The following is a 17425-nucleotide window of genomic DNA, read 5'->3' on the forward strand; positions in this document are numbered from 1 at the left end:
CGCCCACATCTTGCCAAATCTTCCCGGTTGTGCCTCGCCCGAACTCCCCTAACCTCTTTGCCCCATGTCTTGCCCAAAGTCCCCGACCGTGCCCCATAGGCTACAGGGCCTGGCCATCATGCACCCAGGATCAGGGAATTGGGGGACTCCATATCAAATACAATAGTGGGATAAACAAAGGTCAAACCTGCATTGCACTTTGAAATATTCTACAAAATTGCATTGTCATGAATATGCTATAAGTTTTAATAGAATATTGGCAAAGGTACTTTGTGAGATTGGTGTATGTGTGCTGTGCATGCATGTTTTGAGGTAGGGAACAGATCTGATCAATTTCCAGAGGACCTCAGCATGTTCTTGTAATCATGGAATGTCCCTGAAAACGGTGTGACCTTGCCCTCTGATACTACCCACAGCTCGTCAACACTCCCTGATATTAGATGTTCATCATGGCTTACCTGACACAATATAATAAGAATAGAACAAATGTAAGTCTCCTTCAGAGAAAATTGTGCATTACTATAACCTCAACAGCTGTGGTGCCGGCTATACCATTAGCACTCCTCCTTGGAAGAGAACAAGACCCTGGATGAGTGCCTCAACAGCATCTAAGTCCTGCAACACAAGATCACAAACTTTAATGAGCATTGACTGATCTCATATAGGAAACATTTACTATAAGTAGAAGGCTGGACCTAGCCACATCCATCACATCCAAAGGGGTCAACCATGTCCCCCATTTATCCCTTTTGCCTTACTAAAGATTTCAGATATGAATTTTTTTGAAGCAAGGCATCTAACGATTGGGAATAATACATATGAACCATAGCAGTCGGCTTTCATGTAAAGAGATAGCAAGTCGATAATAAGGCCCAAAGAGCTTCCATGGTTGCAAGAAATGTGAATGTGTAATAGCATATGCAAAGAAATACGTAAAACCACATCCAAGAATTGGAGAGTTCTGCCAGACGTGCACAACATGTTAGCGTTTACTTCCATTTTGGTAGTATCGCTTTTGCTTGGCCGTGAAAGCAAAACGAAGGTGGAAAAAGCAGCAGCCGAAAAGGAAGGGCAGCACGGCATCAACACTGCGATTTGAAACTCACCCCAACCAAGAAGTCTTTCCAGGTAACTGGTCACTAGTATTTGAGCTCAAACCATCACCTAATGATCCACTACTCTTGCTGAGCTGCTCCAGAACATATCTATATCTCACCGAAATGCCCTTGAGAAAAATTTAAGTAAACTTCCAAGAGAATCAAGGGTTGATGCTTTAACAACTGACAATAGACAGACCCAGCATGCCACAGTGAGCCATCACCAAGCTGAACTAGGAAAACCCATTCAGTAGTTGGCATTTTCAACAAATAGTTATGATTTATCCCGTTAACCTTTTCTGAAAACCATTTCAAGCGCACTTTGATAGAATGTTACGAAAGTAAAGCCATAATTTGTGCACTCAGGCCTAAATTGCAATGATAGAAGATTCCTATAACGAACCAAAGGGTTAATTATTGTGATATTTCAGATCCAACCAAAACAAAATGGAAAGAGTAAGAAGTTAAAATTTCTCCCTCAAAAATCACTACTTTTTTCAAAGGAAGAATGCCATTATCCACATACCAATTAGATCACGGACAAACAAATACAGCACCATATAGCCAAAACAGGTCACACAAATATGCACTTATCAGATCATGCATGAACTATATTGCTTATGGATGGAAGTTGCAATGGAGGTATATCCTATTTATTGACAAGAGACACAAGCTGAGGTATACCCTTATATAAGGGGGGAAGTTCCAACAGATGGATGAAGCAATGGGCAGCAGCAGCGCCAATAAAGTGCAATCTATTGCAAATTTGCAATCCAATATGAACCTTCAACAACGTGGTTAGCATATGGTCTGATGAGCCGAAAAATTTGCAAAATTTTTACCTGTATCTCATCAAAAGGCAGTCACTTGGTCAGCACACCGAAGGTTGCATTTGGTTGTGAAATAGGTTGGGACAGGATAAATGCCCTTTATTCGGATTAGTCTGATTTTATTCGGATAAGTGTGGATATATTTCGTGGAATAGGATTTTATATCTTTTGGTTATGCATGGGATATCCTGTAGAAAATAAAGTTGATGCTGTTTGGCTGGACAGAACAAATTCATGTTTCATAGGCAGTCGATGAAATTGCCAATGGTCAAGTCAGGAGGAGAATAATGCATTAAAGATGCCATGGGTGAAATGTTAATTAGGCAGGATAATTTCTCACCCAATTACAATGGAATAAAACTATTCAACCCGGAGGGTCAAATAGTTTTCTCTCATCTGACACGATTTTACCCCATTGACCAAATAACTCCCCCCCTCCCACCCCACCCCACCCCACCCCAAACAACAACAAAAAAGAAATCTTGGAGGGATGTCCCCCAGTTATTCCAGCACTAAATGCAGCCTGAGCCAATAAATTCCAGTGCCATACAGCATGCAAGATTGCCAGCAATTGAAGACTTTCTGGAATCACACCAACTATATCTCACTTGAAGATGAGAAGTGCACCTATATGGAAACATCACCCAAATATTATTCATAATGTCCTTCGACATGACTGCAGTATCCATCAAAGATTCCATTTTCTATTAAAGCCACAAGCCTTCTTCAACTCCATACCACAGTACATGTCAGTTCTCCCTTAAGAATGATCTCTAAAATCCACCATGCTTTCCTACTTTCTTCGTGCTTTCCAATAACAATGTATAATGGATCTTCTCATACTCTGATTGTACCGAGTAATGGGATACCCTTCTTCATCAACAAACTTATTTGTTTTCTTAGCATACTTGCTTCCCTGACAACATCAGCATAAAGTGAAAGTTCCCACCAATCTTGAACCTATTCCATCACCATCCAGATAATAGTGCACTTGACTCAAGCTCAGAAATCAAATCATAAATAGAGAATATGCCAAATCTTAATGTCTTCGAGAGAACTTTTAGAAATTTCCAGATATGACCTACCATGAAACAAATTTGACCACCACCACCATCCATTCGTTAAAATCAGGGGGATAGTCCTCACCTTGCAACCTTCAACGCATCACCTACTTTAGAGGCCTCGCGAGCTTGACAATGAAGATCAGTCCTAACCTCCAAAGTAATGTATTAAGCACTTGCAGGCACTTCATCACTCAATTTGCCACTACTAGGCTCCCAAGACCTTCACATCCATCCCATCAATAACAAACTCACGGCACCACAATTATACTACTGTCCTTCCAAAGTCGTACTTCGTGATCATCCAGTTCTAGCAAGAACACAAGCAGCATTCCACCTTAAGCAAGAGTGCTAAATATATATATCATATTCCTTACCATCTTCATTTATTCAAAATCTAGCATCATCAAACAACAGCAATCACCATTAGAAACCTAGAAACCCCTCGAGATGCAAAACCTAAAGCAAGGAAGTCAATCTTAGAACAAAAAGGTTCATCAAATGTTGCAGTTCTGTGGGCAAGTTTCTAAGATGACATTTCATTATCAAGTGACAAAATTTTCCTCCTCTGAACAAGAAGAATGCTTCTTTTAGCTTATGGTAGAGCAATGCTAAATGGGCGTTCATAGAACTCAGAGGAATCTAGAACTGGACAGCTAACTTCGAAGACATCACTCATCTTGATGTGTTTGTTTACGTTTATACAGTACTATATCAAAGTAAATTAGTTTTCATGAGCAATTTAATTTTGATGCTTCCATAGTCCACATTTTAAGCATTCAGCTTTATAATACATATCATATGAGTGACAGAAAGAACAAATATGATCCTCAACTAGATGTACTTACAAGATGGTTTGATGGCTCATCAAGCAATATAATGTGGGGTTTTTTGAAGGTGATCTTTGAAAATGCAACCCTGCTTTTCTGACCACCTGAAAAAAAGGGGAAAATTTAGATGAGCCTAAATTTGGACAAATATTAATAGCAGCATGAACACAATCAGAATCTGCTAAAAATGGTAGAGCTCTACATCAATTTGTTTTTGTTTTCAAAAAAAACAGTGAGCATAAAGATCATTGAAGTTAACTGGTTAATTTATGCAACTTGTAGTAAGCCATCAATCCTTACCTGACAGAGTGTACATTGGCTGGAGTGCAAGATTTCCCGTAATACCAAATGAACCCAAATGAGCTCTAAGTTTCTGTTCAGGTACTCCCTGCAAAAAGAAGTTGTCACCTTGAGTGGTTTCTTCTAACAAATTCTCTCAAGTAATGGCACTTTCACTTAAAAAAATTCTGCAACAATTGATGGAGATAATAAAATTAAACTATGATAGTGAAGAGTCCTATTCCTTTGATAATGTACTGGTGCATTTAACCTTTGGGAATGAGAATATCAATTGCAAATTTAAGTGAACTATAAAAATACGCAATGGAACAAGGGTAGTTTAGTTACAATCAGCTACATGCACTTGCCAGGGCAATCTTCAATACGTATTGGAACCCCCAATAGGCTGAGATTCGGACTCCATGGTCATTCAGTTGGGAATTCTACTATATGAATACCAAATGCACTACCATTGGTATCATAGCAATTCAATTATTACTATTGTTCTCCTCACTAATCCTTGCTCACACTTCACACCACTGCAACTTGCCTAGAATAACAGTTAATACACCCTCTTTGGAAAACATTCAAGTCAACAACCTTGTATCATCACATGGGAAACAAATGGGTGGAGCCACATGTCAGTGCTCATGGACATTTACAAAATACCGTCTCAATTCATCCTATTTCATCAGATTTAGGATGTGATACGGTTCCGAAGGATGAATTGGATATGGAAAGTTCCAATAAGATTTCATTCTTGAGAAAAATCCTTTTTTCGATTTATTTCATCTATTCCATGAGTGTCGCTAGAAAATCCTTACTATCAACCTACCCATGAGTGTCAATAGAGGAATAACGAGCAATAGTACTAATGCTATTACATCAATTTCTAAACTTTCAACATCTTTTTAGCGTGCATGTATTTTGAAGATCCTTTATCAAACATCGTATCAAACATCTGAATACACACTTTTGATGGGAAAAAGAAACTTGGAGAAAAAGCAAAATAAAACACTCTCTACTTACAGGGTAGCATCGCATCATATAGAGAAGGGGATTTGAAGATAGGTCGAGCCCATCGACATGGTGTTGACTAAATACAGCCATACGAACCTGTGGAAAGCAAATTGAAAGATTTTAATTCCTCATAGAATACCAGAAACGAGTCAAAAAAACTATCTAAATGGATCAATATTAACAATTTATGTGTTATAAAAAATATATTTTATCAAAGCAAATACATAATGGAATAATAGGAAATTGAGAAGGATGGTATCAATAGGCTACCAACTAAAGCATATAAGAAGCAAGTTAACTGGATCACCATTTCATAAGTTCTCACACACAAATTTGTCACTGGAATGCATCTACATCCACTAGTTAGATGCCTGCAGAATGCATGTATTAGTGTATGTTCCTTCCCAATTAATCTAGCAGCCTTCATTATTAATTGCTCTTCCCTAAACACCTATAAAGGAGCATTATAGAAATGGAAAAGTGATAAGCATAGGCTAGCATGGCCTTCTAGTGTGGCCCCTATGTGCCATCTTCCAAATTTTCTGCTATTCTTTGAGACACTCTCTTGGAACTACCAATCTTTCACAAGACATCCCACAAGGACATCTGGAGAAACATAACAGTGAGCATGGGCTAAAAGGTTAATCTTCCCCAAGAATTCCCTTTAGCAAACATGACACAGGACTGTTATATGATGATAGCAGGTCAAATGGACTAGTTTCCAGTATATGACTGCAATTATCAGACTGGATGGCAGCCAGATAAGGTGACAACATTCACCTAAAAAGGAGCTTCCAAGTCCAAACTCTACAAGTGCAGGAAGAATCAGAACAATGATCAATTATCAAGGAGGGAGATAGGGAGCTTCCACATCCGAACTCTATGAGTGCAGGAAGTATATGGTGACGCAATTCACCTCTAAAGGTGCCTCCACGTCCAACTCTAAATTGTCTAAAGTGCAGGAAGCATTAGAACTATGATCAATTCAGGAGGGAGACAGGGAGCTTCCACGTCCAAAAAGTGCAGGAAGCATCACAACCATGATAGTTTAACAAAGAGGGAGAAAGTTTCCAGATGCTACAGGTTGGAAATGCAAACCTAGCATGCTGAGTGCTTTCCTTTTCAATCAGCAGCCAGCGATATAACTGTAAGTGGTCCATAACACTACCTTTTAAAGAACATCTCAGTAAAGAGATTACAATACACATGCAGTCCATAGCCAGGCAATCCAGCTCAAGTACACAATTTTTAGAAACCACAGGGATAACAAGCAACCTATATTAAAAAGAAAAGTCAGCCAGAGAATATGAAAATCAACATTTTTATCAGCATCATGATTTTCAGTAAACTTGCGTTCTCTTTCAAAGAAAATTTAAAAAAACTACTGACGTAGAGGAATTTTTCATATGTCACTCTTAAAAGCCAAGGTACAGAAAAGATAAATAATGTCAAAAATGTGTTCTCATAAGTCCACATAAAAGAAATGCACATTCTGTGACAGCATTGACCATTATGAGACTTAATTATCAGTAATGCTTTGAACAAAGGTTCTGTGAAAGACTAAAAGGTCCATTTTTTATTGTTTGCTAATTATGACAAGATCAGCAACAGGTCCTATATGCCCTGCACTACAATATGCTCCATCATCCTAGAAACTTTATGTGAGTCAACATTAGATGTGAAAACCTTTCTATTCTCAAATGACCCCTCTCCCAGAACGCCCCTATAATTCTAAAATAACCCTATCTTATGAAAATATCTCTAAAAACTTTTATCTTAATTCTTAACAATGTTATATCCCTAATAAAGCCACTCTCACAAATCCAATACAACCATATCTAGGAGTTTCCTACTCGGCTAAACTCTTACTAGAGAAGCTGATAAAAATTAGCATCCTCATTTTACCTCAAAAAAAAATTTTCCTTTTCACTTACATAAAAACACTAGAGAGAGACAGAGCTCCCCAATCTCTTAAGGGCTCCTAAACAAGTATTCCCTATCAGGTTTTTCATCCAGCCCACTACATATCACTACATACACTGCCATCAAAACTAGCATGCAAAACTCTTTAGAAGGGGGAAGAAAGGCAATTCCCTTTACAGTATTTATTCATTTTTCATTAATGAATATACTAATAAAATGACATTAGATATATTCTAATATTTTATACCTGAGATAAGGTTTAGCAATTGAACAGCTCAAATCCACACCCTTCTAGAATGAAGCTTATAAACTGAATTAACATGAGCAGGGCTTTTTAGTTTTCATGCAAAAGAATTCAGCTTAAGTTAAATTGTTGATAACTTAGATTTACCATGATCCTATTTTCATATTCAGCTCATATTTTGATAAATCCACAACTTGGCTGTTTTTCTAAAATGTGGTCATATCATAAACACTCAGAGAAGAATGACGGAGAATTGTCTCTCAAAATTTCATTAAAGTGCAATGGACATCTTTAGGTTATCCATTTACAAACAATGAAGTAAAAAATAATAATAATACTTGATATAGTTTTTGTCTATAATGATGACTCATTTATTAAAAGAAGGTTGGCTTGGTGCACGATGCTCCTGCTATTGAGGGATCTAGAAGGAACAGATGTAAACGTCCTTACCCATGTGTTTGGAGAGGCTATTCCCATATTTGAACCCATTACATCCAGGTCCCAATGGAGCAACCTTACCCTTGCACCAAGGCATGCCCTCAGTATTGACTCATTTAATGTTATTTTTTATTTCACTTATGTACATACGCACGTGCACTATAATTATTCCAATAAACGGCAGCTTATACACAACCAAAGACATATCTGACTCCGAAATTGTGTGACTGCAGACAGAATCATAATCTTTGTTGTAACGACAAACAACCCTCACTGTACCTCCACAAAAGTTACAAAACCATATCAAATGGATTTACTTCTAATAATGTATCAGGGAACAGAATACTAGACAGGAAAACACTATCCTTGTAGAATAAGATAAAAAAAGCATAAGAAGAACAAAGAATACCTTTGCAGAACGAAACACGGTTCCAGAAGTTGGTTGAAGATCTCCGGATATTAATTTGAGTAAGGTGGACTTGCCAATGCCATTTGGACCAACCACTGTATAAATTAAAATTAATTAAGGGTCATAACCATGATTTGAAGCACTTACACTATGGAGGAAAAAAAATCATATGGATTCAAACATGTTAGACCACACAAAAGTATTCTCATATGACATAGCTATTCCATGACAATCAGCCTAAAATAAGGTGTTAAAATAACTTAAAAGAACAAGCAGATTAATGCGAGTCAAAATTAAATGATAGCAACCACAAGAAGGCTTTGCAATGGACTTCTAAAAAAGTTCTATTCTTTTCCTCTCCCCCTCTACTATAATGGACATATGGAAATTCTTTTTTTGTGCATGTGTGTGTGTGTGTGTTGGGGTGGGGTGGGGTGGGGTGGGGTGGGATGGGTGGGGGGGGGGGGGGGGGGGTGCATGCTTCAAATTAAACATCAATCAAGTTGCACCTTGTAAATACTTTGTAACAATAGGGCAGATCTATCAAATTGCAGAGAACACATCCCCCACAAAAGTAGATTACGTTCTAATTTGATATATAAGCATGAGAGAGTCACTGATTCTTACTTGAAATGCGACTGTCAAGGTCTATACCAAAATTCAAGTTTTTAAACAAGATGGGCCCTCCTGGATAACCAAATGATGCATCACTGCAACCAAACATGAGATGTTCAGTAAAATATTCATATAAACTCAGACCACTAAAATAATCGAGTAAAAAGGGGTTAGACGGATTAAAATAGTAAGGAACATGTTGTGCTAAAGGGCTTATTGTTTTATAATTTAAAGGAGAATGGAACAACAACATATAGCTAAAGCTTTACAAAATGGAACCTGAAACTTATAATTGGAGGCCCTGGTCTGTCATCAGGGGTTGGGAACTCAAATTTGTAGCTGGGACGGAAAAAAAAAGCTTAGCATATGGAAGACAGAAACAAATGATCTGCATTATTGAAGATCATATTGGAAATCAGAAGAACGGATACTCTGGATCACTGACGACAGCATCTACATGACCCATTCGCTCCAATGCCTGAATCATCCATAATATGAGTCAACAATGACAAAAATGCATATGTATTTTAAGTAAATATAGCATAATTACAACCCAGAAGACTATTGGGACTGAATTGGCTGAGCCACTTAGCAAGGGTATAATCATGTTTTCTGACACCCAATAAAAAGAAAGAAGAAAGAAAGAGATAAGCACCTTGATTCTCGACTGAACAAGGGATGCCCGCTTTGCATTGTAACGAAATTTGTCAATGAAAGCCTGCATAGCAAAGCATGGATATCAGATATTACAGTTGACATTTTCTGTAAGTGAAGAAATGACTTTACCAATTATTATCATTCCAGTCCAAAAATAATTTAATTCACAGAACACCTCTTTACCATCAGATGAAAGAAAAAGGGGGGAACAACATACAATGGTGGCTGCTTAGGCCTCTTCCAGTTCTTTCTCGTTTGGACTACTTACAAGTATTTGACCAGATAACTTGAAAGAAAAGAAGATAAATGACAGGTACTCCATTTCTTAAGTAGAAAACAGTTGATGATATAATTGGATAAATCAGTGTCTTTGATACAGGTAACAATTTTTTTTACTCTGTGTATAATTCAGATTGAACAGAAGCATATTTCATCAAATTAACAAAATCATATATAGATTCCCCTCATAAAAATAAATAGATAACTGATTGAACCAAGACAGATAAAATATCATCTATTAATAGTAATATCTGAAAAGGATAATAATTCCATATTGCCAAATATCCCTCCTGAGGATAAAATATTATCCATCAACTGGATCTCTTCTTCCCACCCCACCCCCCAACTCTTCTTTGTTAGAAACAATATGATGGAAGAAGGCAAATAATTTGTGCAATAAAGCTTGATGTACCAAACCAAAATTTACCAAGCAGGGCATTGAATGCTTCTATAAGCCATCACTACTAATATGCAGCAAAATTTCATGCCTTGATCAGTAGGTTTCAGCTAATATCCTACAGAATTTGGAAAAGAAAACTATTTTAACACCAGTGATGCATATGTACAACAGGTATGTTTTTTTGGTCGCAGACCTGCATGTGGGCCCTAGACTTTTCGCTTGATTCAAAGGCCTTCTGTTGATTTTTGAGCTGCTCTTCACGTGACCTCTCAAACGTGTCATAGTCCCCTTTGTAAGTAGTCAGCTTTTGTCCATGTAAATGGATAATATCTGTAACTACCTGGATAAGATTGAGAAATGATCATCACATAACAAAAAATATATTTTCTGCTTCATGCTAAGGCTAGATGGATAAAAACAACTTCATTTTGAGAATACATCAGAGATGAATTAAAAATATACCGTATTCAAAAACTCTCTGGCATGAGAAACCACAATAAGTGTTTTGGGCCATCTAACCAGATATGTTTCCAGCCATAATACAGCATGAAGATCAAGATGGTTCTGCAAAAATGAAACATTTGAAGTATCTCTCCCATAGAGCTAGAAGAATCTAAGGCATATCATATTCACAAATTACCGTTGGTTCATCAAGTAGTAGTAAATCAGGCTCAATAAACAGAGCACGCGCAAGAGCTATTCGCATCCGCCATCCACCAGAAAATGTTTTTGTAGGCTTCCGCTGCATTTCTGGAGTAAAGCTAAGACCCTGAAAGTTTCCAATTCATTACAAGATCCAATACAAGCTAAGGCAGCAGCAATAATTTTGAAGAAAAGGGTGAAAAACAAATGCTTAATTAAACTAAGTGATAAAATAATTTTACTTTTATACCTAATTAAATGTTTATATGTGTACATGCCTGTGCATTGCTGACATTAGCACATGCATGCACATATAGATGTTCATCTGTTCTTACGTGCATATGCATGTAACAACATGAATCATATCACTCCAGTAAATAACTAGAACAAAGAACAGCAAAAAAGCAAAGGAAACATAAAGCGTCAACTCTTTGGTCCAGAAAATTCAGCACCAATACTGCCAACCAGCATGAATACTGCAACTCCTTAACTGTCAGTATAAAACAGGCAAAATCTGTTTTCTTTTGGTTTTCTTTTTTTAGAGTAAAACTACTCTTCTGACTTTGTTGGCCGCATCCACACCCATTATGTGTGAGCCGCCATTGTACCAAAAAAATTAATAAAATAAAATAAAAAAGATAAAACTACTCAGCCAAAAGTACTTTTTCAATATTTCCATCTTCAGGGGGGGGGGGGAGAATGCCAAATCAACTCAGGCCCTTTTGATGTCATAAAAAAAACAAGTGACAGACACCAAACATACATTCAAACATAACATTTTTTTTGCAACACTAACACTTTATTCTGTGGTAAACAAGTGAATTCAAGTTAGCACCAAGCAACCATTTCAAAAGATGAGAATGTGAAAAATCTTCAGCCTCCTTTGAAAATACAACTGCCAAAATTGCCAAAAACATATCTCAACAAATAATTTGTTGTCAATGGAAAGCACACTGTATTTTTTCACCGTCTTTTCTATCCAGAAAGCCAATAAGAAGATAAAGTAAACTATGGATCCTTTGTATCCCATGGGCGTAAGCCTAAGCATACTTGGAGCAAGAAATTTGTAAGAAGGTAATTTTTCGTTAGACTTGAGTATCATAGGACCTGCAATTCATAAGATTTTTGGATATCTATCCATTTACCATAATGTTTTGCTTCCTTCTTCAAATACTTATCCTGATGGTTTCATATGGTATATTTCTAATGGCCAAGAACAAGTGTTACAAAAAATTTGATGCCTCAATATATGAGAAATAGATATAGAAAACTCTAAATTGGAATCTTCAAAATCCTGAAACAATAAAATATCTTTGTTCAGTAAATAACTTGCAATGAATCAGTAAATGATTACACTGATAGTAATGATCCTCCATCTCACATGAGAAAAAAAAACTTTCATATGTGCCAGAATAAAAACATCATTTCTCAAAACAATGTAGCATGAATAATCTCCACAATAAAGTTTCAACTACAACTCATGAAATTCATCAGAGACTTGATGGCTCTAAAATACTAACCGCCAAAATCGAAGCAGCACGTGACTCTGCAGAATAAGCATCAATAAACTCAAGTCTTTCATATATCTGTTCAAGTCTTTTTGACATAGCATCTTTGTCTATTGAACCATTAACCTTGGCATTACTCTTTCCCGTTTCTTCATCGTATTCTAGATCTCTCTTCCAGACAACAGCAAATGTGTCAGTGCATTAAGTGATACAGCAAACAAATAATAACACAAAGTGACTATGCAGAACTAAAGAAAGTATGTTGACCAGTAAAATTGTATAATACAACAACGACACCATTAAACCTGTTGTGAAAGTAGACGAGCTTCTTCTTCCAAGAGTTGAATTCTCTCAATATCAGAGTTCAGGATACACTGCAGGGCTGATGTGTCATCTCCCTCAACTTCTTGCTCCACATGTAGTATTTGGCAGTTCTTAGGAATACCATCAATAGCATGCATAGCCATATGCCTCAGGAAAGAAGTTTTACCGGTACCATTTCTCCCAACAAGACCTGATAACAAAGAAGCATGAAAAGGTGTAATTCTGCGAGCGAATTGATCTTAATAATTTGATCGACATTGAGATAGAAACATGCTCAAATAGGAAAAAAGTGTAGCAGATATTTTGCAAATATAAATTTTAAATGAGGATCAAAGATGGTAGTAGTTATTATTCCTTTTACCCTTGATTGCAAGCTACAGCATTCTAAACGATAACAATGCTGGCCTAACAAGCCGACTCCACCAAACAAGCTAATATCTCTGCCACTATATATTCAGAACCACTTCTGCAATCCATGAGATATACTTCCATCTTTATTATTCTAATCACGAAATATTTATACACAGTTTCCCACAACAAGAACATTTAATACTTCATCTATCATTCTTTTCACTATTTCCATTGTTATGGTTTATGCATCACATTTTCTCTTTGAATTCATTTTTCAAAACTTGGCAGAGACACTGAAGAACCCAAAATGCAAGATCTGTCTTTCTTTTAACAGCCAAATTGTACTTCCGGAGCATATTTCTGTGGGTGACAATTTATAATCATGGCAAGACAAGCTGGATTCCTTTTTTCTTCATTCTAATGATCAGTGGCCGACTCTATTGCATTAATTCTGTGGATGGTAAAACAAGAACCAACAACTTTAGATACGATGGCATGCACATAGAGAATGCACAATAATACGATCACCATTAATAGTCAAGAGCATACAAACTATTAAATATAAAAAATATAAGGCTATTATTTGTCCAAATTTTATATAGAAGTCGTATTCTGTTAGAATATTTGGAAAGCATGAACATAGCTTATGCAAATGCTGTCTTTTTTTTCTTCTTTGTCACTGGATATTTAAGCACATGTGTCAGTCTCACTGATATAATAGAAGGGGGGAAATGACAACATGCAGCGTCCATTACAAGCAGCAATGTCATAAAGGAGAAACAGATGTATATAAGACCGGTGACACAAGCATTTGCAAGATAACCAACAAGAAGTCTTTGTGAATATGTGGTATAAACTAGCAAATCAAACAACTTGCCAATCAAAGGAAGTTCTCCACTATCTTTTCAACTTTATGGAAAAAAGATCAAGAATAAATTGGGCATTAAGAAAGTCAAACGAAGGTATCATCACCTTGGAGACGACAACAAACTGCAACAGCTTAGCTAGCCACATCCTAGTTTTTTTCCTATGAACAAAAACAACGACAGCTGTAGAACACTATTGAACCAGAAAAGAAAGAGGAGAAACTTATATTCCAACCTTTCTCTAATTCAGTGGCAGCATAGAAAATACATTTTTAAAAACATCGATTTTGAATTAAATATAGAAGGTCTTGCTATGTGCCAAAACCTAATTTCTTTATCAGGTTTAAACATACATGTAACATAGCCTGCCAAGTTCGAGGGATAAAGTTTGAACCCATATCATGCCATTCGCACAATAATCATGTTACCGACAGACTATCAACATAACAAGAAAAGTACATGATTTTCCTACAGCGACAAGCTGTGAAATTAAGTCACCTAACTACCATCTATCATCCGATGATAGCAAATACAAGATGAGTAACTACAAGTTGTATGAATTAGAAACTGACCATAGTGCCTTCCAAATGAAAGAGTCACTGAAGCATCTTTGATGAGATCACGGCCACCAACCGAAACAGTAAAGTTCTCCATATGGATATCCCTGACAGCTGGCCCCTCATTTCCACCATGATAGACGGATATAACAGGCATCCCTGCTCTAACTGCCTCCATCTCCGCCAAATGCATTTGATATTGGGCCTGATCAGCAAAAGGTACCAGCATAAAGCGAAAGCCAAATGACATCATAAGTAGCTGAACTCAAATGTTATTATAAAACATAACAATAAGCCCCAGGACTTGATGACAGGTCTTCAAACGTACAAGATTGGTAAAGCCAATCAATACAGAAACTGCAGACTTTACAGGGAGTAAATGTTAATCCAGGAACAGGAAAAAGAGTTTTTGCATAATATGCCTCGAGGAAAACTAAGTGAATTGTACCAATTTAATAAGCACTGAAAAAACTGCTTAGGGAAATCATATTCAGAATTTGCGTTCATTGCACTTACCTGTCTCTGTCGCTCATCTTTCCTCTTTCTTCTTTCAAGTTTTGCCTTATCACGTTCAGAGAGCACTGGACCATCAAGCACCTCCGGCTGTTTCTTTCGGGTTTCAGTCTCATCCATCCCATCATACATCCGCAAAGGTGTGGCTAGACTTCTAACTGCTTCTTTAGGTTTCACTAGCCCATGTTTTCCAAACTTCTCTGAAATTTTGCTGCAGACCTGTATTTCACGATAAGCGAAAGAAAACATATATCACAATGTTGAATAACGCAAAGTTAGGCATAGAAAAGCATTCTTCTTTGTAAAACATAGAAAAAGAGAGTTCTTGTTCAGTAATATCACACACATCCCTAGCATAAACATCCTGACATAAGAAGTACAATAGTCTTCTCCTTTATGGAAAACAGTGGGAAGAGTTGAAAAGAAAAGAGATGAGTAAGAGGATAGGAAAAAGAAGACAGACCCAGATTTCCTTATAATACCAAATTCTCCACCATGCATAAAAAGACAAAAGAAATTAATAAATTTGTGAGAAAGAAGAAACCTTGATCATAGCGTATGGGTTTTTTCAATGTTACTCTGACATGTGACCCAGTTATCAAGCATCCAAGTGCGTAAAAGAATCAGATACAGCAATCTTCCAAAAATTGGACAACTAGTAGACCTTTGTATCTTATAACACATGTCTCTATATGTGTTGATATATGCATATAATAAATAACGAACTAGACCTGCACTAGTTAATTTCATTAAAATTGGTAATATGGTCACTAATTATTTTTTCAGAATAAAGAAATTTCATCTAAGAGTGTCAAATGATGATGGCATCATAATTAGAGTGTTCGAGAGTGTCATGAAGTGTCTCGAGTGTCCAGCAGTCCGACACCACTGCGGGATCTGAGGAGGGTCAGAAATGTGCAGCTTTGCATATGTGCACGGAGAGGCTGTTTCCGTTTGAACCTGTGACCTCCAGGTTATAACGTAGCAACCTTACCATTGCGACAAGGTTCACCCTCTGTAACACTTCTTCCCATCTATTCCTTTTGAGAGAAAAAAAATAAAAAATATCGAACTTCGCCAATCTGCCATTAGAAATTAATAATGCAACCAACATAAACCCTAAATTGAGGACGCTATACATTGAGATTTCCTCTCGTTTGCCTAGAAACAATTATCTGCGTAAAAGAGAATTTTACACCGGAAATTCCTTTCAAACCATCTAAAGCGTCAATTGGCAGCAACAGAAACACAAACATTTCCAGGAAACTAACTTTCTCCAGAAATTTAGACCGAATTTCAAGCAATCCTCGAATTTCGACGATGACGGAAACCACTGAATTGTAGGGTTTCCCAAGTTCACATAATTAAATAAACAAATCGATCAAGAACCACAAACAGACCAAATCGGCGTGAAAGGGGAGAGGTTTTGCAAGCACGGAGATTGGAATGATGGGGGAAATACCAATTGTCCCTCGGCGTCGTCCCGGACGCAACCCGAATCAACGAGGAGCTCTCCGACAGCCTCGAAGGCGCCGTCGCCGTCGACGCCGAAGTCGAAGTCCTCGTCGGCGAGGACGTTGATGATGTAATCGATTATGGGCTCATCGACGTCGCGCGCCCGGTCGCCGAGCACCTCGTGCACCACCGAGCTCGCCACCTCCGCCATCGCGCTCTCTCTCTCTCTATCTCTCTCCGCCGCCGCTCCGGCCGTCTAGTGATACCGGCGTGCAAGAAGGGATTGGCCCGAGTTATTAACAAGGGAGCGTTGTGGTGACTCGCGCATCAGTTTAAGGCCCTGTTTGGGGGAGCTTTTGGAGGGCCAGAAAGCACTCCAAAAGTACTTTTAGATGAAAAACTGTGTTTGGTAAATTTTTCAAAAAGCTGTTTCAGCTTTTGCGGGAAGCTGAAAACAGCTTTTGGGAGAAAGCTCTAATTTGGAACTTTTGGGAGGAAGCTGTTTCAGCTTTTTCGGAGAACTGTATTTTTGACAAAAATGCCCATATTAAAATAACATAATTACATAGTTTATCCCTGTATGAACCTAAAAATCTGCTGGAGCCAAGAACCCAAGCCGTCAGACTCCCTTCCGTAAGAAAAGATATTTTTCTTTTCAATTTTTGTATGCATCTCTTGAACCACATTTTAGAAAAAAAAAATTTAATCTTTTTCCATACCTTCCAAAATCAATCTATTGTTTTTTTTTTTATCATCAACCTCGCGGCCCACGCTGAGGTCCTCCTCGAGCATGGACCACGAAGAAGAGCCCCTGGACCGCAGGAAATTAATTTTAGAAAAATTATGAAAAATTATTATGGAAAATTATTTTATACTAATAATTATAATATTTTATACCTTTATTTTTGTATTATACTATAAATATAATATCATATTATATTATATCATAATACATTAATATGTTATATTAAATAATTTAATATTATGTTATATTATGGAAAATTAATTTATACTAATAATTATAATATTTTATACCTTTATTTTTGTATTATACTATAAATATAATATCATATTATATTATATCATAATACATTAATATGTTATGTTAAATAATTTAATATTATGTT

General features: G+C 37.0%; 1 protein-coding gene across 1 annotated transcript; it reads right to left on the reverse strand.

The window, feature by feature from the left end:
* Positions 1-171: 171 nt before the first annotated feature.
* ABCF3 (general control non-repressible 3) lies at positions 172-16615 on the reverse strand. The gene is made up of 18 exons (XM_008780291.5): positions 16306-16615; positions 14847-15062; positions 14346-14535; positions 12538-12746; positions 12245-12403; positions 10723-10851; positions 10545-10646; positions 10276-10422; positions 9402-9464; positions 9178-9224; positions 9026-9085; positions 8759-8841; positions 8132-8226; positions 5127-5213; positions 4119-4206; positions 3837-3922; positions 553-615; positions 172-458 (listed from the first exon to the last, which is right to left on the reverse strand). The coding sequence occupies exons 1-18, from the start codon at positions 16507-16509 to the stop codon at positions 330-332; spliced, it is 2157 nt and encodes a 718-aa protein (XP_008778513.1). The 5' UTR covers positions 16510-16615; the 3' UTR covers positions 172-329.
* Between the last annotated feature and the right edge of the window lie 810 nt (positions 16616-17425).

Source organism: Phoenix dactylifera, chromosome 10, assembly GCF_051530095.1.
Source record: "Phoenix dactylifera cultivar Ajwa chromosome 10, Ajwa_hap1_PhDact_Kaust_v1.1, whole genome shotgun sequence".
Taxonomy (NCBI): Eukaryota; Viridiplantae; Streptophyta; class Magnoliopsida; order Arecales; family Arecaceae; genus Phoenix; species Phoenix dactylifera.

What these genes read in the sequence shown, in the direction of transcription:
- ABCF3 (XM_008780291.5), bottom strand. Translation starts at nt 16,509, where the DNA reads ATGGCGGAGGTGGCGAGCTCGGTGGTGCACGAGGTGCTCGGCGACCGG. An exon ending in ACGACGCCGAGGGACAATTG is followed by an intron (nt 15,063 to 16,305) that starts GTATTTCCCCCA and finishes CGTGAAATACAG; the next exon opens with GTCTGCAGCAAAATTTCAGA. An exon ending in TCCAAGGAGGAGTGCTAATG is followed by an intron (nt 459 to 552) that starts GTATAGCCGGCA and finishes ATATTGTGTCAG; the next exon opens with GTAAGCCATGATGAACATCT.